This window comes from Trachymyrmex septentrionalis, unplaced genomic scaffold, assembly GCF_001594115.1.
Source record: "Trachymyrmex septentrionalis isolate Tsep2-gDNA-1 unplaced genomic scaffold, Tsep1.0 scaffold97, whole genome shotgun sequence".
NCBI lineage: Eukaryota > Metazoa > Arthropoda > Insecta > Hymenoptera > Formicidae > Trachymyrmex > Trachymyrmex septentrionalis.
The window spans coordinates 2,386,432-2,410,711 of record NW_017306160.1 but is presented as its reverse complement, the minus strand read 5'-3'; the positions used below and the strand labels follow the sequence as shown (position 1 = coordinate 2,410,711).

Genomic DNA, 24,280 nt, shown 5'->3' with positions numbered 1-24,280 from the left:
TCTATGACTTCAAAAATAATAAATATAGATAACAATTTAATTTTTTTTAGATAATTATTAATATTGTACAAAGTTTTATGTGTATAAAATATCATTGGATGTGATATGTATAATATCTTTTGTAAATAAAATTATTTTTATTGTAATATTGAGAAAATGTTTTTTGTCATACCTGCAGCCAGTTACTCTTGGCCATTGATGCTTATATATATATATATATCTAATGGGCCGTTAGAAAGAACATTGGTATATAGTAGTATATACCGATGATTGATCACATCAGTAATGTACACATTAATAAGTACGTATAAAAAATTTACGTATGTTTATTAACGTATACATTAACTATACAATCAACAGTATATCAATCTTTTACTTTAACTGTGAATTACGCAGATAAAATAAATATGTAACTCTCTGCACTCTTATTAGCAATTTATTCCTTTCCAGTAAGCAGTTTATCATTTTTTAAACCGATTTTTATCGGATTATTTAACAATTATCAATTACTTAATAATAAATTTATTAATATATAGAATTGCGAAAGAACCAATATATATGTCACAGATTGTCACAAAATATAATTCAATGCTATTCATAAGCATATTATTCCTTAAAATTCTATGAAAATAGATCATAAAATATACGATGTTGATTCATGCGCGAACCGATACTTTTTGCAATTTTTAATATATAAAATAAATTTATTTTAATGAAAAAAATGGCACATAACTATAAATAGATAGACCATGTTTTAAATCGATAAAATTAATACCTTTTTTAGTTCTGAAAATTTTAAAAATCGTAGAAATATTGTTTTAATTTTTACATTTGTTTCTTGATTTAAAAGAATGTGTTAGTTGTAAGCTGATCAAATGGCAGTGTATTCAAATGACTGCACAGTATTTTTCATAAAAATGAAAGTAGGCTCAGGTATTTTAAACAGCATTAAATCATTCATTCATTATTTATAATTGAATTGAGACTAAGAATTATGTACAGAACTCTCAAGTCATTTTTTGAAAATTATGAAAAGTAGACGGATATAATTGTTCTTTGTACAAATATACTGTCGAATAATTTCAGCTCTTTAAATTGCTTAAAAGCCTTAATATGGGCTGAGTGCGAGATTTGAGGGCTCTGCAACTTTGTCGGAGACTCGCTTGTCCGCGTTTTATAATAGTGACACATACATCATTCTCATCCAATCCTGTGTATAACTCATATTTTTCAAATTCAGTTAGGACCGCATCTAAATTTTCGACTCTCTCTGATAGTAACACAGCTACTTCTCGCCAAACCTGTAATACAATAAGTAATATATTGCTATAAAAATTATAATATTAAAGCTTCATAAATATATATAACATTAATATTTTATAAAGCACATAATATAACAAAAATAATTATTTGTTATACTCTCTCTTCACAGTTCTATACATATAAAACATCGATTATCAATATAAAAAATTTACCTTGGTCTCATTGGTCTCGTTTATCATATTTGATTCGATTTTTTTATTATATTTCTTCTTATTTTTCTTTTGTGATTGTGCGCGTGGCTCCGATTGTATCGCATATGCACTGCATATAGCGCTAATAATCGCTAAAGATTCGCTACAAGTTGAAGCTCTGAGTAAGAAGTTTTTAAAAGATACAGGTATATCTCGTTCAGGAATAGGTAATGTCTGTAAACAAGGAGTCGTTCGTAACATTTGTATACAATCCAAGTCCGGACAATGAGAGTAAGAAAGTGATTTTGCAAGGCACGCTATAGTCCTTAATTGCTCAGAATGATAAGCTTCGCGCAATCTTTCTACAGCATCAAATGGAACCAATATTTTGCACGGTCTGGTCCGTTTTCCATCTGTGCCAAATTTTTGTAATATATTCGGTATAGTTTCTTCTGCTAATTCTTTAAGCTCGTCAGATATTTGAGAAAGATAAATAGATGATGATCCGGCACTCGCTGCTAAAATGCGCAATATGGCATTTCTCGCCAAAAGTAATTTTAACATACATATGCGTGTCTCCTCCTGCATTCTCGGATCATCCTCGTTCTGATTAATTGGTTCCCATCCGCGAACAACCTATTTAACATTATTATTAAATTTATCACAGATATTAAATCAGAACTTTATATTTCTTTGAATTATATCGCGATACATAAACATACCTCCAAATCACGATTATCTCGCAAAGATGCCAATTTAATCGGATCGAGATGAGGTTGTATGCATGGCATATGCATATGTATATTCAATGTAGAGAACAAAGAGGCAGTACTGTCAGCCCAACACAAATCGAGGAGCATTTTATCTACAGTTGTCATAACAAAATGAAATGAATTTTCTAGGCGTTCCCTTAACTCCACAAAATCTTGAATTTTTATAAAACTTCCATATTTGTACGCAAGTGTTAAGTGATCCGCACTCTATAAAAATAATTATAAAATCTATGAAATAGACACAAAAACCTTATCCATTTTCCTTAAATCTTGTAAGTATACTTGAAAACACATACATCCTTATAGTTGGCTATGAAAAATTTCGCTGTATGATCAAGAGTTGTGGAGGCCAGAGGCAAGTTACCGAGAGGCGCGAGAAGCGGCGCATAAAGATAACCTAGTGAATCTAATTGAAGGTGTTTTACATCAAGTGATGTAAATGCATGATCAGCTGCAACCACTAAACCAGCTTCCAAGTAAATACGCACAAGCAAAATTTTGATGTGAAAATTTACAGGACTCGACTGAAGACCATGTTCCAATAATGACATTGCCCTGTAAGTCCATTATTTTAAAAATGTGCATGTTTTCAAAATGCCGTTAGCATTTTTTCATTAATATCAATTAATTTTGTCGTTATATATAATGGAAACAAATTATATTACCTATAAAGAAAAGATGCATCATTAGTATCAACCCATAATTGATGTAATAAATGCGTAGCTAATAGAATGTATGGATCTGCTGGACAAAAATCAGTTGGCAATCTATCTTGCATTGGACACAATTCATTGCCTTTCTCATACAAATCACATAATCGCTTTATCAATTGTTTTTGTTTATCTCTATCTGCCAAGGGAGGATGATGGAAGCCACAAATACGCCGTAATTGCTCCAAATGAATATGCCTCTGCATTTGTTGTACTGTAGTTGGAAACTCGTTTGGTGCAATACCAATATCTTCCTCAATCTGCAATATCATAAATAATATTGCATTAAGCAATTGCAATAATCATTTTATTAATGTTAATGAATAAAAAACGTAATGGAATAAAAAACATATTTGTTAAGTATGTCGTTAATTTGTTTTATATTTAAACTAAATATTACAGTTTAAGATTAATTTTTCATTATATATATTTAAAAAATATATACATATATATATAAAAGTATGTTGGATTCTCTTTTCTTTACCTTTTCAAATAATTCGAACTTGGACTTGGGTGTGAGTAGGTTTAAATACAATCGTAAATCTCCAACTACGCATCCTTTTTCTCCAAATTGAGAAAAATATTGATGCATAAAATTCATAGAAGTCATACTACATTGCAGATCCTCAGTCTGACATCGCTTCAATAATTCTAAGCGGGCCAAGTATGGCGCGCGAATTTTCTTCTCGGACATATTAATAATATGATTAAAAAAATCCAAGCATTCTGTCAGACGTTGAAACTTTAAGGCCGCCGAAAGATAATTTTGATAAAAAGCCCAATTGTCGATGCTATGTAATAAACACACAATGATTTTAAGTGATACAGGTATAAAGTTATTTATATCAAAATTATAAATATACTGTATAAAATAGTAAAAAAGAATAAAATTAATTAATAAAATTGATCTTACTTCTCTTCAATAAGAGCGCGATATGCGTTAGCAGCTTCAGGAAAACATTCTAGCTTCAATAAACATGTAGCCTTTCGTTGAGGTACATATGAAACATATGAAGCTAAAGGACTAGACAGTACATTTAATATTTCTTCATTTTTGTCTTGCAATTCTAAAATCATCAGATAAAGTTGCACCTCCTGTTCCGCTTCTATCTTTCCCTCTCTCACTAGTTTTAGGACCTAATGTATTCATAGAAAAAAATCATCTTTATATATTTATTTATGTACAAACCAGAGAACTCTATAACTGGAAAGCTTACCACTGTGAAAACAGCCAAGCTGACAAAGAGCATCTAGTAGGGGATTATATTCTTTGTTTCTTTAAGTACTACGTTCCATTATCTCAATCTTCTCAATGCAGATAACACACACATGCAAAACTGAGAAAATAATCTTGTATCAACTGCCTCTCTTGGCTCTTTCATCAAGAATATCCTCTCTCCCTCTTTGTAAGCTTTCCAGTATGTTTTAGAGTTCACTGGTATAAACTAAATAAACTCTATAATTTCATATGCAATCGCAATGGCAATAGTAAACAACAATCGATGCACTAACCATTCTTTCTGCCAAAGGCAAGATAACTCCTTTCGCTAATTTCTGATCAGCATGAATAGCTTGCATTACTATACTCATAACGGCCCAAAAATAATATGGGTTTTTATGAGTCAGTTTATATAAATTAAGAGCAGTTTGTTGTTGTTTTTTATAATCGCCGAGGCGAACGTATGACATGAAGAGATGCGTCAGGAGCTCTTCGTTGTTTGGATCAGCCTTAGCAGCGGCCTCGTAAAGCTCGCTGACTTTGTCTGCTGTATACGTAAATTTAAAATTAACATAATTATCATATAATTAAACTTAAATATGATCTTTATGTTCCAAATCAAAAGGTGAGCTAAGAACTTACGTTGATGTATCTCTCTGTAACAGATGCTCATTGCTTGTAAGGTGGAATCCTCACAAGGTACCTCGGACCGTACTTTATCCATAATGACCTGACACTCATTTTCTTTGCCCATACGCAACAAGGCCAGAGCCTTGAGTACTCTAGCGCATTGGTTAGTCGGGTGCTTCTTTAGAACCTTGTCAGCCTCCTGTAAGGCCTTTTTGTTGTTCCCATTATCCAACCAGTCTGAAATCCAAAGAGAAATCTCGTACCGGGTGCCATTATATAACCTCGTCACCGGTCCCAAAGTCGCGACCGAGCGGTCCAGCGGGAGCACAGGACAGACTTGAGGTACGATCATCATTGACGCAAATATACATACCGTAAATCGGTCGCAGCCGACGTTCATTCACTGTGTTGTCCACATGGCCCTTGGACGCCATGATACTTTATGCGGTATCATAAAATCAACAAACCAGAGAAACACACGATTCCCAATCACCTCGATGCATCTTCGACGATTACAGATAATTCCGAGTCACCGAGATATTTTTACGATCGTCTTTCACGCATCAGATCGGCCTCGATATGACAGAACACGCTATTTCACAAAAATATTTTTAATCTTATCCCTCTCTCCATAGAATCGTGCAAGCGAAAAGAATGACCGGAGCACCGGACCGGCTGCGAAGTCTCTATAGTCTCTACTTGGAGAACGGAATAATGAAGTGGAAGGGACACAGCGAATCTGACTGGCTGCGCCAATCAGGCATACTTCAATCCGTAACATTTGAAGTCCGTTCGTTTTATATTTGCATTTACACAGATTTCTTGCTTTGGGCGCATTCAGCGGACTCAACAGTTGAGTGAGCGCTCGCTGTTATTGGTGTATTTTTTCAAATTATCCAATTAGTATTTTAGATTTAAGAAGAATACATTAATAGCAGCGAGCACTCACTCTGTTGAGTCTGCTAAACGCAGTCTTTTTCTCTTTCCAACCCCTGTATATATATTGAAAAATGTTGATCTTGTAAAATTAAATTCGATTAGAGATTTATATGTCATTTATTATTGGTGGGTGCGTTTTGAAATATACACTTTTCTTTTATTGTGACTCCGCACAATAAAAGAAATAGGGAACAGAGAACAAAGAATAAGAATTTCAATCTATCAGAAATCATGTGGAATACACAGTTTTTGATAGGTTAAAATTTTTAAATAGAGAGCACAGGCTCTTGCATAATGTATAACACATGAGGCATAAGAAAATGAACCAATCAAAATCCTTTATTTTCTTCCTTTTCGTAAAATAAAGCATTCTGATTGGTTCAATTTCTCTCCGCTTTAAGAAAGAAATTTCTTCGAGTTTTTTCTTTCAGATGGAACTCAATTGTATTGTATAATTTGATAAATGATAAAAGAAATAATAAAAGATCTAGCATCCATTCACTCTAATGCGCTTTTAATCGATGACAATGCACAATAATTTGTAAAATAGATGTTGAAAGTTATAACAAAAATTTATTTGGTTTTCTTTACGTATCAGAATATTGACTGGGTATCTTGAAACGTGTGAAAGTTACAGAACTGAGTAAATTTATCATGTAAATTTATTAGATTCTAATGAAATTATAAATATTCCAGTAAACTTTTTCACTTTTGTAATTTTAATCTCATTTCAAAATACATAATTAAATCTTTAATTTTTCAAAATAATTTTGTAAAAAAAAAAGGTGTTAAACTAAACAATTCTTCTCGTATGCATTATTTCGATACGTAACATAAGAAATTTCTTTGTTAATACCTTTAAAATATCTAATTTTAATTATATTGTTGAAATTTAAATGTAACATGAATTAGGTATACAAATAATAATAAGACGAGAATTTCTAAACATGGTGGACCAATCAACGAGCGACTTTCTCATGTCGTGACTTTCTTAGATGCTCTTTAATGAAATGCTTGTGAATCTGCCATCTTGCTTAACTCTACTACCTACGTCTATTGTTTGAAACTTTAAACATCTTTTTTTAACATAAATATTACTCAGTTTAATGATATTTTTGTAAAATAGTGAAAAATGAATATCTGAAATGAGATAATTGCGAAATTGTCAGTTTCTATTTCCGGCAGGTGTTACATTTTTCTCCAAGTTTTATGTATATCTAATAATTAGCTACTATGAATGACATGAATGATGTTATGACAAGCATATACGATACTTTGTTACACTTACGATATCCGCACATTACAAATACGGAGTCGAAAGATTTGGAGGCAACGATTCTCAGTGGTGAAAATCGGATTTGTTTACTTTCCTGGCTTCTGACAGAGAAATTACCATCAATTGTCACTCATTTGGGAAAGCTAAAGAATTTTGCTTTGGAAGGTATTTCTACTTTATTTATACAATTTAATGTTTCACATATATTCAACAGCTAAATTACAAATTATATTATTAATTCTCATTTTCAGTGAATTTATACATGCAGTAAAAAATTATATTTAAAAATGTGACATATTAATGTATTAGAAAGTATATGTATGTTGTTTTGTAGATCAGGTGTTTGAATATTACTCTCGGATTGGAATCTGCAACAATAAGGATGTATTACTGGTTTGTTTATAAAATATAGATATATTATGCTGTATAATTATATTGACATAATTGCTCTTATATAAAATATACTTATGTTAGGGTAAATGTTCCTTGAAGGAACAACTGCCAACTTTGAAATTATTGCTAGACTTTATGAGAAAGGTGTATGTAAAACCTATTGCAAGTACAAATGAGACAGAAGGAGCACTTACAGATATTTTTAAGGTATGTAAAGATATGATAATGTTGAATAATTATTTTTATGAATGTATATTAATAATTACTGAAATATATATTTTTTTAATATTTTTAGTTGTGCACTAATGATATTGATCAGGCATCCTCTCTTTCTACCATTAAACCAAAAATAATTTATGCAGAAGCTATTAAATATCTTGAAGAGAGCGAGAGAGAAATATTAAATAATGATCGCGAAGAAATTAAAATTAACGTGCCTGAAGACTTACACGTAGAGATAAAACAGAATTATATTAATAAAATTATAAATAATATATATAAATTATACTCATATTTTATGTAAAAATTAATATAGACTGATGATAGACTGGATAACGAAGAACAGACTGCACTGTTTGACAAAGAAAAAGAAAGGTTTATAGAAGCATTTCATACAATTTCATCTTGGCCAGTGAAAGTCAGAAATTTAGACAAAGATATTTCTGATTCTATTAATTCAAACATTAAAAGTATATGCTCTGATTTTTTCTCTTTGAAAAAGGTATGAGTTTTATCTACATTACTGCACATTATTTTCACTATTTTCTCCAAAATGTATTTCCAATCACACTTACAGGTACTACAAGCAAAAGAAGAGCTGTCTAATGTAAAATTAAGAAAGGAATTACCGAAGACTGTCGCACCTTTAAACGCAATTATAGAAGATATAGTCATTTGTAATGAGGAACTCGCAAATCTAATAAATGAATGATTTTATATGTATAATCGTGTATATGTAGGTCCATAATTGTTTAGTGTAATTTATAATATTCTAAATATTAATATACAAAAGAATAGATTGTCTATTTATATAAATAAATTCTAAACACATCATAGATATTAAAGAGATGGTATAGAGGAAGGTACTTTGATAATAAGATTAAAATAGAACAATTATTTAAGTTTTTAACTTATGTATTTTATATTTGTCAAATACATTTCTGGCTGAATTTAAGATCTAGGTCGTTCCTTCTTCTCTTTGTAAAGAGCAAGTAAAGAAACGTTTGCAACTTTCACCACTTTAAATCGTACTCCAGGAATATCACCGACGGCATGACCTTTACGACCAAAGCCTGCCACTAGAACTTCATCGTTTTCCTCGATGTTGTTAAGACAACCGTCCCTTGGCACAAAGGCTGTAATCTTCTTTCCGTTCTTAATCAGCTGTACCCTGACACACTTGCGAATGGCAGAGTTTGGCTGTTTTGCTTCTACTCCCCTATTGAATGATAAAATATCAATAAGTATCATAATATCATTACGACAAACCACACATATGGAAATGTTATTAAAATTATCACATGGACGTTATTACTTACACTTTTTCCAAGACAATGCCTTTAGCATGAGAGGCACCACCAAAAGGGTTAGCCTTCCATCTGGTTCCCAAATGTGCTTTTTTATAGTCTTTATCATTCCATCGCTGCTCACGTCTGTGGTTCACGTGCTTACGCGCCGTACGAAGACCTCTTGGTTTACCTACAACGCAAAGAAAATCTTACAATGAGGTTATATTCTACATTATATTTTTTCGAGCACATAAAGAGAATTCTTTAGATGGAAAAATATTAAATATCTATACGTTCAATATGAGATAAAATTATTGTGTGCCAACACCACGATACTATATCTGTATTGGCATATCCGACAATAATTACTACACGTTTTCGATACTTAAAACACGCTACATGATCGCATCAAGAAGAAAGATATTATTTGTGCATTTATTGTTGAACAAAATATATCGACAGAATTTTTATCGAAAGATTTTGGCTTTTCATCGTTATTTCTAAACTAATAATTTTTAAAATAATAATAAGAAATTTATAATACAAACCCATCGTGTCGCGTGCAATTCACAACCGGAAAGAAGCAATCGTCCATCAGCAGAAATGCAAATCGTAATAGTAAATTTAGGTTGTATCGTAGGCTAGGGAATTTTACGGATTCTGATATTCCAAGATCGAAATCAAACTACGTATCGAAGATTGAGATCGAAAGCAATCAAGACAATTGGTCTGTTTTCTATTCCTGCACTAAACTGTTCTTGAACTCTTTTTCTCGCTTTAAATCAATATCTATCTCACTTTAAATTCCAAAAGTGTACACTAGTTCAGCCACAGAAAACAGACCCAATTAATAACTCCGTTCGCGTTGCTTGCACTTTTGACACTCGATATCTTCGATTTCTCTCTTTTTAAGGCAAAATATGTATCTATCTCATTTTAAGTGCAAAAATATTTGAGAATTTCATGCAACGCGAACAGACTTAATGAAATTTGACCAATCAAAACAATAGGAGTTAAAATTCCTTTGTCTTCATTGGTCAAATTTCAATTTTCAATCTTCAATCTCAAGATACCTTCTCAGGTGATGCCGACAACGCCCATTTTCAGCGTCAAAATAGGTCACAATCAAATTTGATATTCATCAATTTTTATCATGTGACTTATTTTGACACTGAAAATGAGCGATCGTTAATATAAAAAGGCACTTTCAATTTTCAATGCTTAGTCTGATTCCAGCCTTATGGAAAGATGTATACATCTTAAAGTGCGTTCAGAGGAACGCTATTAAAAAAAATTACTATCACTCTATTTTCTTCACTCTTTAGATGAAAAAGGATATGAAATAGAGCACTAATAACGTCTTCCCGAACGTACCCCAACATATCAGTATTGGACATATCAGTAGGGGTTTTTCTTTGTATTTAAATATTGACAATGAAAAAAAATAGATATTTTACAAAATATTCTTTATTAAACACTTTATTATTAAGGTACTTTAAGCTTAACGAAAATACATTGGCATGTTTAAAATAAATTATTTATGTTAATTTATATTTATACAAAAGAAAAAAAATTATTTTTCTCTAATCTCTACTGATTTATCTAGATAGAACAAATTACACAAGATAACATAATGTAATGTTACAAAAATTACATATTTAATATGAATATAAATTGTTATAATTAAATAAATTTAACATTAACGAATTTTTTAAGAGTAGCATATGATTTAGGTAGCTTTAAAGAAATCCTCTGAACTGGTTGTATAAATATGTCCTTCGCAGAGAAGAAAGTCTAATATCTCATCTAAACGAGATATAATGTGTTTTGGTACTTGTGCCAAAATATCTCGTTTCTCAATACCACATTCAGCTTCATTTGCTGATCGAACTACCTCGAGAACTGCCACTTGTTCAGGTGACATGCCACTCATTGTATTATCAACCATTAATGAATTATTGGAAGGTAAACTGGTTTCTTCCGCAGGTTTACTAGCCTTCAGTATAACATACATGACCTCCATAAAGTGACATGTCAAATCGTTCAAGTCCTCCAGAGGATACATACGTAGAATCAAGACATGTCGTTGATTATTTTGTGTGCGTATTAGTCCATAAACTCGCACATATGTATTGATTTGTGTACAAGTGTTACTTTCAGCAGGATTCTTATCTGCTTCTAGCCACATAATAGCTGTGAGAGTACCTATGCAAAAACACATCTAAGTAAATTTTCTGTTTTCTAACAATAAAAGTAAGTTAAAAATTTAAATCATAGAAATTATTATATATATTTTTAAGATTTTCTAATTATACAGAAATTTTATGATTTGTATATATAAGATCACCATGTTTTCTATTTATAGATAAGAAACGTGATTTAAATACATAAATATAAAAATAAAAACTTAAAGATATTATCATTGTATGCAAATGCATAAAAATTTATTCAAAAGATGAAGTATCAATTTGTCAAATCTTTTCGTATTTTGTAATTATAATTGTACATGATTATCGTTAAAATAAAAAAAAACATAAATAGAACACCTGTATCATCCTGGATATTGAATGAGATTTTTGTCGTGTCTTGTTCAATATGACGTACGATTCCAACAATTGACAAAACGTTTACAGTTCTGCCGGCGATTTGCAGATCTCCTGTGGTGGACGTGATATGTTTTATTAATACGGGAACAATAGTCTTGTCATTTTGTGGCCCTTTCTTGCCGGTACCAGTACCCTGCATGCTATCGTTCATAAATCCACCTTCACCCATGGAACTTTCGTTATTCCACATGATTACAAATGACAATCACCAAGAAAACGTAAATGAAACTCAAGAGACTGAAATTTAGTCAAATTCAGCTTTTCGATAAATCTGAATATCCGAAAATAGAAGAGCTGAATTTACGCGCGTAAAACGTAGATTAGGTTAGAGACCCAGTTTGATGTCTTCATCTTTACCACTGTTAAGGCTGGATTTTCACCCGACGTTACGACGTTTAGAGTAAAATCACATGGCGCGGAAAAGGGCTGCAAAATAGAAAATGCGTTATTGGCCTAGTTTTCACCGACGATTTAAACCGGATTAGAATGTAAGAACCAACCAACTACAGTCGAGTATTCCCCTGTTACAGTCGAACGATAGGGAAATGTTTGAATGTTTAAACTTTCGGTGAAAACTTGGCTGCGTTCAACAGACTCAATAGTTAAGTGAGCGCTATGAAGTGCATTTGCTCAGTGAGTTTTTGCATCTGATTGGAATATTTTGTTAGAACTAAAAATATAGAACAAACAGATACAAGAACTCTCTGAGCACTCAATGAGCGGTCATAATATTGAATGCAATCATTGATGTATTCTTCCAAAACTAAAATTCTAATTGGATCTGAAAGAATACACCAATAACAGTGAGCGCTAACTGTTGAGTCCGCTAACCGCAACCAAAAAAACAACCAATCATCGCTATTCCGCACTTTTCCATTGCGCAAGTTTTGTGCTATGTTCATATGATGCATCAATGATGTATCCAGCATAAATATAATTTAAAAACTATTAATTTTATTTAATAATTTGCATATTAAAATAACATTTTTCAAACTGTAAAAACAATTATCATTGTTGTAGTATTTAATGTTTTACAATTAATATATTTACAATCTCGTAACAATTTTTTGAACTACTTTAACGCATTTATAATTTTTTCACATTTTATGAACATAGCATAAAAAACTTACGTGATGGAAAAGTGCGGAAAAAGCACACTGAAATCTCATGTAATAAATTATTTTTTTTTTATCTTGATATCTATATTAATGCACTTAGATTTTGTCATTTTGCTTCATTCGTCTCAACATTACATAATTCATATATCAATCAGCATCAAATTATTTTAATCTTTCAAAATATACGATGGTTTATTACAAGAACAATGACATACTCTCTATTCTGCAACATCAAATGCGCTCATTGGTTGCTTCAATGACGCATTTTTTATTCTATTGTCCAATTCTGCACAATGATTTTATCTTAATAGCAGCAAGTGTTTACTCAACTGTTGAGTCCGCTGAATACAGCCAATAGGCATCCAGAAATACGACCACTCACTAAGCGCTTAGTGAGTTCTAGCATCTGATTTGTATATTCCGTTAAATCTAAAAATATAGACTAAACAGGTACTGCACCCAATAGTTGCGTACTACAAACTCAATAGTTGAGTTAGCCCTCACTGTTATTGATTTATTCTTTCAGATCTAAAATGCTGATTGGATGATCTGAAAGAATAACAGCGAGCGCTCACTCAACTGTTGAGTCCGTTAAACGCAGCCAATGGCCGCATTCAATAGATTTAACTGTTGCGAATCTGTAAGTGGTCGCTGCTATTGAAATATTCTTTTAGATCATCCAGATTATTAGATTGATAATTCAATTTTGATTATATGATTTGTTTTTAGAGAATAGTAAGCTCACAATGCTCGATGCTTGATGCTCTTATGTAATGGCATCTTTAGGGAGCGTTTAGATTGGCCGTACTCTGTAAAAATCTAGTATAATTAGGTTAGTACAGATGCACGCGCAACATCATGAAATGAAAAGAGCACAACATTGGGTGCTTTCCATTTGATGACGTAAGTCGATACAAATCGACTTAAGCGTCGTTCTATTCTCCTTGACATTCAGAGACAAAGATAGAACAATGATTATGTTGACTTGTGTCATTAAATAAAAAGCACATACTAGTGTTTGAAAAAATACGTGTGAGGAATGCAAAAATTACAGAAGTGAAATTTAGAAAAACTCTACTATTCCGTTAGATCCTAAAATATAACCAATCAAATAAAAGAGCCTTTAGTGAGCGGTTGTCGTTCTGAATGCATTCTGAGCGCTCAGTGAGCTCTTGTATCTGTTTGATCTATATTTTTAGTTCTAACGGAATAAGCCAATCAGATGCAAGAGCTTATTGAGTGCTCAGTGAGTGGTTGTAATACTGAATGCATTTACGTTCAACCGCTCTACGAGCAAAGTTGAGTTCCAAAATTCATCGAAAAAAAAGTGTTTCTGTAAGCGGTTGTACTACATGCGCACATAATAGCGTTTTCGATCCGATCGGGTTTGCACCAACTTGGGTTAGAAAATGCTTCGCTATTGGCTGACGTTACACGCTCTACCAATAGGAGAGCACGAAACATTATTACTTCAACCCAGGTTAGTGCATACTTGGTCGGGCCGAAAAAGCTATAAGCATATTGCATAATGCTTTCTATATATTTTTAACCAATCGCAAAAACGCTGGACCACTTGAATGCCTGTCGGCATTTTTATTCTATACGTAACAATATTTTTATTCTGCGCATCCATTACGCGAAGGCAACACTTTTACATAAAAGTTAAGGTACACATGCAAACGTCAAGATCAAGCAACGGAAACAGTAACCAATCAGCTGAGCGATACCGGATAGTGGTATAAAAAATATTTTTTACGCCACTGTAAAATTCGCTATGTTGATTAATTGCTGCTTGATACTTGCATGTAAATGCACCTTTAAGCGCTTCTTTGTACAGAAGCCATTAGGACCTTCCAGGTACAGTTTCTGAACACAGCATTACATATACATATATGCGCAGTAGACTATTGCGCAGCAACTGTGCACTGACATCATCGATACTAGCGCACTCTATGATAAATTTTCTTTGTTTGGATTAAGGTCTGTTTAGATGTAACGTGGTCACATGACATATTAAATTGACCAATCATATATTTGATAAGGAAGACGCCATATTGTTTTTCTTGTAAAATGCCAAGTCATTGTAGGAGCACGTTCATCTCAACAGGCCTTTAGCTACTTCTATTCTCCTTTTTTCTCAACTGTCATGTATGACTAAAGCTTTCTACTGTTCTCTTATGTATGGGTACCATTCTCGAAAATCAAATTTCCCTAATGATTGACCAATAACAGTGCATATACGGACATTAATAATATTCCAATCTTTGTATTCGGTTATCGCATGGACAAAAGTACCGTAAATTTTCTGCGTGAAGTACTTTTAGAGCCTTCATTTTCTTTTCTGTCATCATAAAAACGGAAACTAAAGACTAGTTCAGACTATTTTCTGTTGATCAAGCACCAACTTGTTGAGATGTGAACTTTTATGTACTTTCATCTTATATTTTCTGAACGAATCATCTACGAGGCTAACGAAATAATTAGAAGCAAGGTAAGTAGAAAAGCTAGCTATCTTTCTTCTTTCGGAAATAAAGTTCGGCGCGCTCATGGATTCCATAAAGTTACTATTTCCAAGAGACCGAAAATGCGTATTTGCGCACGGACTCCTTTCTTGAACATTTCGCGAATTACGCATGGTTGTGCTAAACATCAAATGTTTTTTTGGTTTAACGAAGATGTTTAATAGGACGTCATTGCATAGATTATGGATGGTTATCCATCGAGAATATATTGTTTTTCGTGATCGATATGTATATGTTACTATCAATATGTCGCTGTTTGACAGGAAGTTCAGGATATTTCGGGAGACATTGAGTTACAAGTGCGATTTTACTTGGCGGTAGCACTTGTCCACAATTCACTATTTCGAACGAGATACCTGATGGAAATGGAAATCATCTGTATTTCGTCCGATGACGAATCACACTCGCAAAAGGTTTGATAGAATTCTATAAAAGTTCTATACATTAGTAAAGCTGTTAAGTGTAAATAAAAATTTTTTGAAATTTCTGGCGAGACTAGCTGACTTGGGCTAAATTATTTTTTTTAACATACATGGTTTTATTTACTGAATTCGATTACTGGTTACTATTGACTGAATCGGTTCATATCTAGGAGACTGAGGGCAATAAAAAAGTAAGAAAAAATAGAACTTTATTCAAATTTCTTTAATAAAATGTCTGCATTGATCTCTTCAAAATTTATTTTATGAGAATGACAACTTACATAATTAAAAAAAAAATTCTGATAAATTTATCTTCTTAAAAATACTGATTCTAAGAAATTTATTATTTCAGGAAAACAAAACAGACAAAGTTCTAACGAAATCTGTAGAGATTAGTAATGGAGCCATTGCTCATGAAGAAACAGAAATTTCACTCAATGTTAATGAGAAAATTGAAGAGAAGAATTTAAAACGAAAAATAATGGATACAAAGAAAGAAATAACTTGTAGTACAGAAAAAAGGAAAAAATTAGATATTGATGAAGATAAGTCCAAAGTAGAAAGTAAACCTGATATATGTTCTATAGATGTTTCACCTGAGATATATCTTGTTGAATCTAATTGTAATGAACAGCCAAATAAAGATCAGGAAGTAAAGACACAATTGATTGTGAAAGAAAAGAAAAAGATATCATATATCTTACAGGATGTTTTTCCCCTATTTATAAGTTTATGTTTACAAAAATGTCCAAAACAGGATAAATCGGAAATGGCCATTATTGTTGATAAGTTAAAAAGACGTTATGAAAATTTAGATCCAATTTATGTTAGATCAAATAATTTTGTTACATTTTTAAATGAGAAGCGCCAAGCTATTACGAATGATAACAAAAAAATATACATGCACATACAGGAAGTAATGAATGAGATGAAGAAATGGACTAAAAAAAAATCTCAAACATCACAAATTAATGAAATCTACGATGCGGTTCCTTCTACTTCCTATGCTACGAACAATGTACCTATTAATGCAGTAAAATCAGATAATGATAACGATAGTGAAGATGAAGATAATGAAGACAACTTTGAAACAAAAAGAAAAGTTAAGAAAATATTGAACACTATGAAAAAATGTGATGCAATTATTAAGAAGCTCGACGAAGAAGAAGTTGATTTTAACGAGGAAAATAATAGTAATTATATGAAAGTCGAAAGATATAAACAGAAAATGACACAATTATATGATAAACTTTGTGAGCTAACAGGAGAAAATGCTGATGCAGGACGTACATATTTACGTCCTAAACATTTAAATGTAACTCGGATTATTGCTGTGGATCAAGCAATAACGAATTTTATTAATTGTAAAATTACTCAACGAAATCGGTTGAAAAAAAAAGGAAGTCTTACAGATAATTTAATATTCCCTGATTACAGTGACATCTTGGAATGTGTCAATAGATGTAATGAAAAAAAAAAATTAGGTTTAAAACAAAAAAAGCGAGAACGAATGGGTAAGAAATATGTATTATATCCATACAGCACAGAATTTGCAGCAATATCACTGCAAAATCTGCAATATTGCTGCAATATTGCTGCCATATTGCAGCAGTGTTGCAACTTTTTGTGCAATTTTGTGCTGTAGAGATAGTTTTAAGTTTATAAGAATTTTTATTTATATATAATATATTTGCTGCGCATTTAATCACTATATGTATGTTATGTATTATTATATAATGCTTTTATTTATAATAATATATATTAATTATTATTGCAGCAGAGAAAGCTTTCAAAGAACTTGGAGAATACTTACAACGCTCAAGGCGTAATGATTATTGGGATACTTTTTCTTTGTATCTTGAAAATTCAGAAGATCCAGCTACAAAAGATAAAGATTTAGCGAAAAAACTTGCTGACAATCGTATCGAGGGTGAAAAACGATTAGCTGCAGTATTTGAAAAATATACAAAAAAGCAAACGGAACTAAGAGACCAAAATAATGAAGGAATAATTTCAGAAGAGGAAGAGGAGGAAGATGAAGATGAAGATGAAGATGAAGAAATAGAAATAGAAAGTATTACATATGAGGATAATAGTGATGATATCTTGTCCGTATCAAGTGAAGAGAACAATGAGAAGGAAGAAAATGCAAATAAAACAGTTAAAGTAAATAAATTACCTGTGAAAAAAAATAAACCTAATATAAATGTGATAAATATACATCATGCTATGAATATTTCAAATAAAACCATAGCAGATACCTCACCAGAAAAATGTAACAAAACAGTTGAAATAAAAGTTGGAAAAGAGAGTAATATGACAGTATCAAATAAGAATAAGACAATTAGTGAGAAAATAGTTCAAAAACCATGTAGTAGCAGCACTATTTCAAGAAATGTAACAAATTTGGATAAATCATGTAGTAGCGATACCATTCCAAGGTACATTGTGACAAATGTGGATAAACCATGCGGTAGCAATATTAGTCCAAGGAATGTGACAAATGTGGACAAATCATGCAGTAGCAACACTATTCCAAAGAATGTTGTGACAAATAATGTGGATAAACCATGCAATAGCAGTACTATTCCAAGGAACGTTGTGACAGATATGAATAAACCATGCAGTAGCAACATTATTCCAAGGAATGTTGTGACAAATAATGTGAATAAACCATGCAGTAGCAATACTATTCCAAGGAACGTTGTGACAAATGTGAATAAACCATGTAGTAGTAATACTATTACAAGGAATATTGTGACAAATATGGATAAACCATGTAGTAGCAGTACTATTCCAAGGAACATTGTGACAGATATGGATAAATCATGCAGTAGCAACACTATCCCAAGGAATAATGTGAAAAATGTTGTGGCTACGACTAGCGAGAAGATTCATAAACCATGCAGTAGCAACACTATCCTAAGGAACGATGTGAAAAATGTGGATACTACTAGCGGAAAGGTTCATAAATCATGCAGTGACAATATTACTTCAAGGAACCCCACGAACGATGTGAAAAATGTTGTGGATAACAAAAGGCAAGAGGATTCGCTACCAGCGGCTTCTACATCAAACTACACAAGTAGTGTATATACATATATTAATAGAATTGGAGATACATAAAATAAATAAATAAAAATAGAAGAGTCATAAACATTATTTTATATGTTGTAGAGGATCTAGCAGAGGCCAAAATGAAAGATGAATCCAAAGTTATAACAGATCCTGCAACAAAGAAGAATGTGGCAGCTATGGTAACCAGCATAGAAAACACAGTAGAAGTAGTAAAGAAAAAAGTTATGGATGAAGCAATCGCGAATATGCCAAACAATGAGCAACCGGAAGAGGAAAAGAAACCTCTACTGCGAGTGCGTTCATTCGCTAAACCTCCCAGGACTTGGCAGGATAACCAACATAAAATAGACAAGACCGCCCCAAAAAATGCACCAAAGGTAGCAAATCAAATTAAAGAAATTGTTGATTTGACTAATGAAGGAACGGTTAAACCTATTGCTACCAAGTGTGCTGTACAACTTGGAAATAAAGTAGTTCCCATAGTGAAACGTCACACAGTGTTTCTACCAAGTAATAATATAATTAACGTTAAAAATATTACGAATAATTATCTAAAGGTAAATACGCGAACAGGCCAAATTATAGCACCTGTGCATGATATTCGCACAAAAGGTACAATAATCCGACTGCCAGTTCAAACTACCAGTCAGAGTCAACTACAAAATACGAATGCAACAAACGAAGTATCTTTGAAAGGAAAAACGATTTTAAAATTTGTACCTACGAAATCGATTATCTTGTCTAAGCCATCCGCAGTGCAATCCGTCTCTAAGCAAGCGGATATAAGTTCACCGAAAACACAATCCAAATGACTTAAATATATAGTAAGAGCTGTTCTTTTAGATCATTGTTATACAAAAGCGACAGCGATTCGATCAATTTATCAAGATTAATGTTTTTAAATTTACATTTAATGTGTATATTGAATATTTCTAGTTTGTAAGCCAAATATATAAAGAGATATAATAATATAATTCTTAATAAATCTTTTTAGCAAATTTAAATTGTATATTGCAATGAATATAAAGTGCCTTATAACAAATTTCATTAACTTTACATATTCATCTAACAAAGGATTACATCCGGCTGGAGACACTTCAATATCAACTTAGCAAGATGATAGTTCGGATCCAGAAGTTTCTCCACTATATCAAAGTGGTCGATGTCCTGAAGTAATAGATATTCCACATTATCCACAATAGAAATAAGTTTCTAAAACAATAATACAATGTTAGTTTGATATATACTTAGTTTGATACAAATTTGCGCAATGTTATTCAATATACAATAAGTTTGGTTTTTATTGTTGCACTAAAACTTTCCTTGTTATTTTCACCAAATTTGAAACATGTTCATTTCACTTATAGTACAGGGAGTGTATAATTTAACTGTACAAAAAACAGATCTAATATTTAATCAAGTACCTGGGCATATTTACGCGATTCATCTATAAACGCTGGAGAATCGCAATCGCCTACAACTACGATAACTTTCAAGTTAGTAATACGACGATCTTTTGCTTCGTCAAAGGTAGAAATACTGAATTTCTTAATTTCTTCACTGAAAACGATAATTTATGTATATTTGTTATAAGAAATATATGTTCGTTATATATATTTAAAACAAGTATATACAGGGACACTTTGTATATAATTACTCGGTCAATTTAAGGGCAACTGCAAAACTGGTATTAGTTATAGGTTTTAAATTATAAATGCCGCCTATCAAAATGATTTCCTTTAATATTGCAAAATATCCTTTCTTTGTCATGCGATTGATCCAATCGTCATCGTGTAATAAACATGCAGCCAAATGTGCTCCAGCACTATGTCCAGCAATACACACGTATCTATGTAGATTACACATTTGTATTATAAGCAATTCGTTTTCTATTAAAATTTCGTACTTAATATATGAGTAGAAAATTAAAGTATAAAAACGTACTTAGAGCCTGAATCAGCTGCATATTTTAATATCTGCGCGACAGCTGATTTTATCTCTGCTACTATATCCCCAATTCTGACTGGAAAATATTTAAAAATAATTTATTACATTTTATTATGATAAGATAACCTTTTAATATGAGACTTTCGAATATTATTTATATACATAAGTTTCGAAATTGTAAAATTCATTTCATAAACGTGTTTCATCCTTTTAGCTATACCTTTTAGCTATAACGCGCTTTAAAGAATTTTTGAAATTTTAAATTTTGTGTGCGTATGCATGCGTGCGTGGTGCGTGCGTGCGTGTGTGTAGACTTAAATTAATAAATAATTAAAGACAAAGGAGATAAAAGACCAATGAAAGACAAGACAATGATATAATTCAATAGAATTTTCTACTTTCTCACCATTCGGACACAAATCGTATCCAACTGTTATTACTTTAATCTTATTTTTAACAAACAAAGGTACCGCGAAGCCAGTGAGATCCTTGCTGAATTCCTGCCAATATCCACCATGGATAAATATAAATATTGGCGCATCTAAAATACACAACCGTTTTAGTGTGATATAAATATAAATGTAAAATATATCAATTCGTTAGAAAATAATCTACAATTTAACATATTGCAGATTGATGAAAGGAATGAGCAGATTATTACGGAATAAGAAAATATTAATATATTCGCGATAAAAATAATTTTCTTGATTCATATATTTTATTTTCAATTTTAAACGAACCAAATTATACGCGTGTATACAAACTCATATTTATGTAACGAAAGAATAAGTGATTCAAATCAAACTAGATACAATTTGCAAATGAAAGTTTCACCTTGGAAATAAATTTTACGTAATTTATCGAAAATGCAAAGAAATCGAATAAAATAATAAATTTTCAAGTATTAATTTTATAAGTTTATTTCTTTTGTTCCTTTTTTTCTTTCTTAGGCTGTGTTCCAAATTTACTAGCACTGAAAATGCTACAGTTTACGTTACGTGCACTATAGCTTTTCAGTACTGGCAATTTTTTTTGGAACATAGTCTTAGAAATACCTATTATTATGAAAATATAATGATATAGAATAAAAAATTGTGGAAATAATTTTTTATTGAAAATTAAGGTATATTGTTCCAGAAATTTTTTTTTTTAATTCCATAAAATCGTTATATTTATATGCATACCTTTCGGTAAATCGACACCATATATGTCATATTTTGCGCGCTCTGTAGGACCGTATGGTACATTAAGCTCGCATTTAATAGTTTTCCGAGTCTCTTCTGTAACTGCAACAACAAAGACCTTCAGTGATCACATGATACATCTGACACACCTTTCTTGTGGTACGTAATAATAATATGATCAGAAAAATCTTATGGCTTTTCTATTAGGAAAATTACAATACTGGTGCACACAAATTAACCCTTTAACTCTTTTAATTACATATTCTATGTTATCATGATAACACATTATATATAACTAATTAAAGGATTAAATTATTTATTAATATTGAAAATATGTAAACCGATTTGTATTTAACTGCACCAGTGTTGCATTAGTTTTTCTACTATTCAATAAAGAAGCTCTCGAAGAGAGCTACGACTACCACAATTATATAATTTTTGTAGAGAAAAACAAATCTTACCTTCCTCACAGAATTTAAAAAAATGTGCTAGCAGCTCTTCAGAATTATATCGTTTGCTCCATTCACTCGGGGTATACAGTCGCTCATGGTCCTTTAGTACACATTAAATCAAATAAAACATTAAATAAGCCGCAAATTTAATTTTAACCTATCGAGAGAAAAGCATGATCGCACAGAATTTCGTCGAGATTACGTACGTCGAGAGACATCCTCGATTAATCGCTTGACTCTGACAAGAAAATGATTAGGAGTAATCACTGGTTGTTACTCAAAGCAACGCCTGTTAGAAACTGTTGCGCAGTTTTCTTTAGTCAGGATATACGATATAAAGTCTCGGCACTAAGTATAACACACGCCATACTACACTTTCTTGGCTTCGTCTGTTTAATGTATGTGCATTTTATCGCTAAAGTGAATGGCAAATAACGCTGACCTTTATATATCAGTTTTATCGAATTCTCGTATCGTTATCAGTAATATCGACAACAATATGGAAAATTTTACAAATTTTATTTACAGTTCTATGTCTCATATGTTAGTGCTTGAAATACATAAATAATTTTTATTGTATTAATCTAAACTGTCGTTTTGAAAACGTTTAAATAAAATAAATGGTTCTTCCAAATATCTTATTAGGTAAGAAACATTTATATGTTCATAAGTTGTACAATACGCGCTGCAAAATCGGGAAACAATTATATTATATTTCATCTACTATTTTCTCACATTTCATCGGAGCGATGTCCTGGAACATCTTTATTAGGATGTAGGAGATCTTCTAGATATCTTTAGGTTTCCCCTTAGAGATATCTTAAAGATCTGTGCTGCAGTATGGTTCCTGAAATGAGAAAAATGAAATTAACAATTCAGTAACAGCCGTAATAAGCATCAAACTTTTCGAAAATATTTCAATTTTCAATAAAAAAATATCCCACTGTTTTTTCCCTTCATTCCACAGTTTTATATTTTTATAATTATGTTTACTTTAACTTTATATAAAAAAGTGTTGTAAAGAATAAAATTCATATAATTACAATATATAATGTACATATTTATATAATTATATTATATATAGATTAGGTATGTTATTATATTTTGAAAATTGTATAATTATTTTATTACAATATATGTACGCGCGCGTGCGAACGTGCGTGCGTGCGTGCGTGCGTGCGTGCGTGTGTGTGTGTGTGTGTGTGTGTGTGTGTGTGTGTGTGCGCAGGACTAAGCATTTAAAATATTTTTATTTAAAAAATAGTATTTGTAAAACAATTGTATTTTGTATTTCAACGGAGTACATGAAAATATTTTACATTTTATATTTCAAATACTAAAATTGACAATTAATCTTATTATTTGAATTATAATACACAAGAAACTTTTAGTTTTTCAATTTTAAATACAAAATACGTAATACTTTTATGTGCTTCCATTGAAATACAAAATACACTCATATTTCAAATACTGTGTTTTAAATAAAAGTATTTCAAATACATGTCCAAGCCTGTATGTATGTGAATATACATACATTTTATGTGTTTGAATAAATTTAGACACATATAGAATATTACGTTCTATAATAAATTAATCGATGTAAAGAAAACACAGTGCACATATTTGCCAAAAAAAGGCAAGATGTATTATTATTATTATTATTATTATTTATCAGATTTATCAGATAGTCACGTGAAGACGTGTACGCATCTCATTGTGCGAAGGTAACGAGAGAAGACTACAGGAGAGACCACACGAGGTTGCGGAGGTGGAAAACCAGAAAAACCGGCCTTCTCTCCTTTCTTTCTTTCTTAATCTTTCTCTCCGTCCGATCTTCACGCACTTCATTCGCCCTTCGTCTGTGAGAAAGAGAGAGAAAGGAAGGCAGAAGTTACAGGTACCCGTACCAGCTGATGTATCGAGAATCGTGCTACGCCTACCCGCAGGTCGCAGGTAAGAGAAACCCGTCGCAGTCAAAAATTCTTGAGCTGATTCATAGAAATACCGGACTGACCGACCGGATAGCGTTGCAACGGTTTAGGTCGCATT

The 24,280-nt window shown here is 31.7% G+C and overlaps 6 protein-coding genes across 9 annotated transcripts; 2 read left to right on the top strand and 4 right to left on the bottom strand.

Annotated features, from left to right (window-relative positions):
* Positions 1-843: 843 nt before the first annotated feature.
* LOC108756181 (N-alpha-acetyltransferase 25, NatB auxiliary subunit) lies at positions 844-5,420 on the bottom strand. Its single transcript, XM_018499792.1, has 10 exons — positions 5,160-5,420; positions 4,799-5,023; positions 4,450-4,703; positions 3,851-4,074; positions 3,422-3,728; positions 2,893-3,197; positions 2,524-2,782; positions 2,177-2,434; positions 1,476-2,090; positions 844-1,301 (listed from the first exon to the last, which is right to left on the bottom strand). Exons 1-10 carry the CDS (start codon positions 5,218-5,220, stop codon positions 1,083-1,085), a joined length of 2,727 nt encoding a protein of 908 aa, XP_018355294.1. The 5' UTR covers positions 5,221-5,420; the 3' UTR covers positions 844-1,082.
* A 1,377-nt stretch (positions 5,421-6,797) lies between these two features.
* On the top strand, positions 6,798-8,381 carry LOC108756218. The gene is made up of 6 exons (XM_018499841.1): positions 6,798-7,166; positions 7,336-7,394; positions 7,476-7,601; positions 7,690-7,849; positions 7,928-8,115; positions 8,191-8,381. The coding sequence occupies exons 1-6, from the start codon at positions 6,959-6,961 to the stop codon at positions 8,323-8,325; spliced, it is 876 nt and encodes a 291-aa protein (XP_018355343.1). The 5' UTR covers positions 6,798-6,958; the 3' UTR covers positions 8,326-8,381.
* A 129-nt stretch (positions 8,382-8,510) lies between these two features.
* On the bottom strand, positions 8,511-9,517 carry LOC108756197 (40S ribosomal protein S23). Its single transcript, XM_018499814.1, has 3 exons — positions 9,451-9,517; positions 8,933-9,092; positions 8,511-8,832 (listed from the first exon to the last, which is right to left on the bottom strand). Exons 1-3 carry the CDS (start codon positions 9,452-9,454, stop codon positions 8,565-8,567), a joined length of 432 nt encoding a protein of 143 aa, XP_018355316.1. The 5' UTR covers positions 9,455-9,517; the 3' UTR covers positions 8,511-8,564.
* A 1,099-nt stretch (positions 9,518-10,616) lies between these two features.
* On the bottom strand, positions 10,617-11,831 carry LOC108756209 (replication protein A 32 kDa subunit). Its single transcript, XM_018499831.1, has 2 exons — positions 11,449-11,831; positions 10,617-11,107 (listed from the first exon to the last, which is right to left on the bottom strand). The coding sequence occupies exons 1-2, from the start codon at positions 11,696-11,698 to the stop codon at positions 10,632-10,634; spliced, it is 726 nt and encodes a 241-aa protein (XP_018355333.1). The 5' UTR covers positions 11,699-11,831; the 3' UTR covers positions 10,617-10,631.
* A 3,023-nt stretch (positions 11,832-14,854) lies between these two features.
* LOC108756302 (putative uncharacterized protein DDB_G0267840) lies at positions 14,855-19,591 on the top strand. Of its 3 annotated transcripts, XM_018500011.1 has the most exons (6): positions 14,855-15,117; positions 15,412-15,561; positions 15,923-17,084; positions 17,348-18,303; positions 18,358-18,655; positions 18,748-19,591. In XM_018500011.1, exons 1-6 carry the CDS (start codon positions 15,052-15,054, stop codon positions 19,458-19,460), a joined length of 3,345 nt encoding a protein of 1,114 aa, XP_018355513.1. In that variant the 5' UTR covers positions 14,855-15,051; the 3' UTR covers positions 19,461-19,591. The 3 variants fall into 3 exon arrangements, with proteins under 3 accessions (XP_018355513.1, XP_018355512.1, XP_018355515.1); XM_018500010.1 differs by having other exon boundaries at positions 17,348-18,655; XM_018500013.1 differs by having other exon boundaries at positions 15,057-15,117; positions 15,416-15,561; positions 17,348-18,655.
* LOC108756303 (kynurenine formamidase) lies at positions 18,680-22,636 on the bottom strand. 2 transcript variants are annotated; one of them, XM_018500015.1, is made up of 9 exons: positions 22,438-22,636; positions 22,241-22,331; positions 21,780-21,881; positions 21,002-21,136; positions 20,593-20,671; positions 20,306-20,497; positions 20,073-20,208; positions 19,706-19,860; positions 18,680-18,798 (listed from the first exon to the last, which is right to left on the bottom strand). In XM_018500015.1, the coding sequence occupies exons 1-8, from the start codon at positions 22,447-22,449 to the stop codon at positions 19,714-19,716; spliced, it is 894 nt and encodes a 297-aa protein (XP_018355517.1). In that variant the 5' UTR covers positions 22,450-22,636; the 3' UTR covers positions 18,680-18,798; positions 19,706-19,713. The 2 variants fall into 2 exon arrangements, with proteins under 2 accessions (XP_018355517.1, XP_018355516.1); XM_018500014.1 differs by lacking the exon at positions 18,680-18,798 and having other exon boundaries at positions 19,639-19,860.
* Positions 22,637-24,280: the final 1,644 nt, after the last annotated feature.

Coding starts and splice junctions, on each gene's coding strand:
- LOC108756181 (XM_018499792.1), bottom strand. CDS start 5,220: ATGGCGTCCAAGGGCCATGTGGACAACACAGTGAATGAACGTCGGCTG. Junction 2,783..2,892: donor GATGCATCTTTTCTTTATAG/GTAATATAATTT, acceptor ATGGACTTACAG/GGCAATGTCATTATTGGAAC. Junction 2,435..2,523: donor TCATAGCCAACTATAAGGAT/GTATGTGTTTTC, acceptor TTATTTTTATAG/AGTGCGGATCACTTAACACT.
- LOC108756218 (XM_018499841.1), top strand. CDS start 6,959: ATGAATGACATGAATGATGTTATGACAAGCATATACGATACTTTGTTA. Junction 7,395..7,475: donor ACAATAAGGATGTATTACTG/GTTTGTTTATAA, acceptor TACTTATGTTAG/GGTAAATGTTCCTTGAAGGA. Junction 7,602..7,689: donor CACTTACAGATATTTTTAAG/GTATGTAAAGAT, acceptor TAATATTTTTAG/TTGTGCACTAATGATATTGA.
- LOC108756197 (XM_018499814.1), bottom strand. Junction 8,833..8,932: donor GGCATTGTCTTGGAAAAAGT/GTAAGTAATAAC, acceptor ATCATTCAATAG/GGGAGTAGAAGCAAAACAGC.
- LOC108756209 (XM_018499831.1), bottom strand. CDS start 11,698: ATGTGGAATAACGAAAGTTCCATGGGTGAAGGTGGATTTATGAACGAT. Junction 11,108..11,448: donor CAATATCCAGGATGATACAG/GTGTTCTATTTA, acceptor GTTTTTGCATAG/GTACTCTCACAGCTATTATG.
- LOC108756302 (XM_018500010.1), top strand. CDS start 15,052: ATGTACTTTCATCTTATATTTTCTGAACGAATCATCTACGAGGCTAAC. Junction 15,118..15,411: donor ACGAAATAATTAGAAGCAAG/GTAAGTAGAAAA, acceptor GCTGTTTGACAG/GAAGTTCAGGATATTTCGGG. Junction 17,085..17,347: donor AAAAAAGCGAGAACGAATGG/GTAAGAAATATG, acceptor TTATTATTGCAG/CAGAGAAAGCTTTCAAAGAA.
- LOC108756303 (XM_018500015.1), bottom strand. Junction 20,672..21,001: donor ATACGATTTGTGTCCGAATG/GTGAGAAAGTAG, acceptor AATATTTTCCAG/TCAGAATTGGGGATATAGTA. Junction 19,861..20,072: donor AATCGCGTAAATATGCCCAG/GTACTTGATTAA, acceptor TTATTGTTTTAG/AAACTTATTTCTATTGTGGA.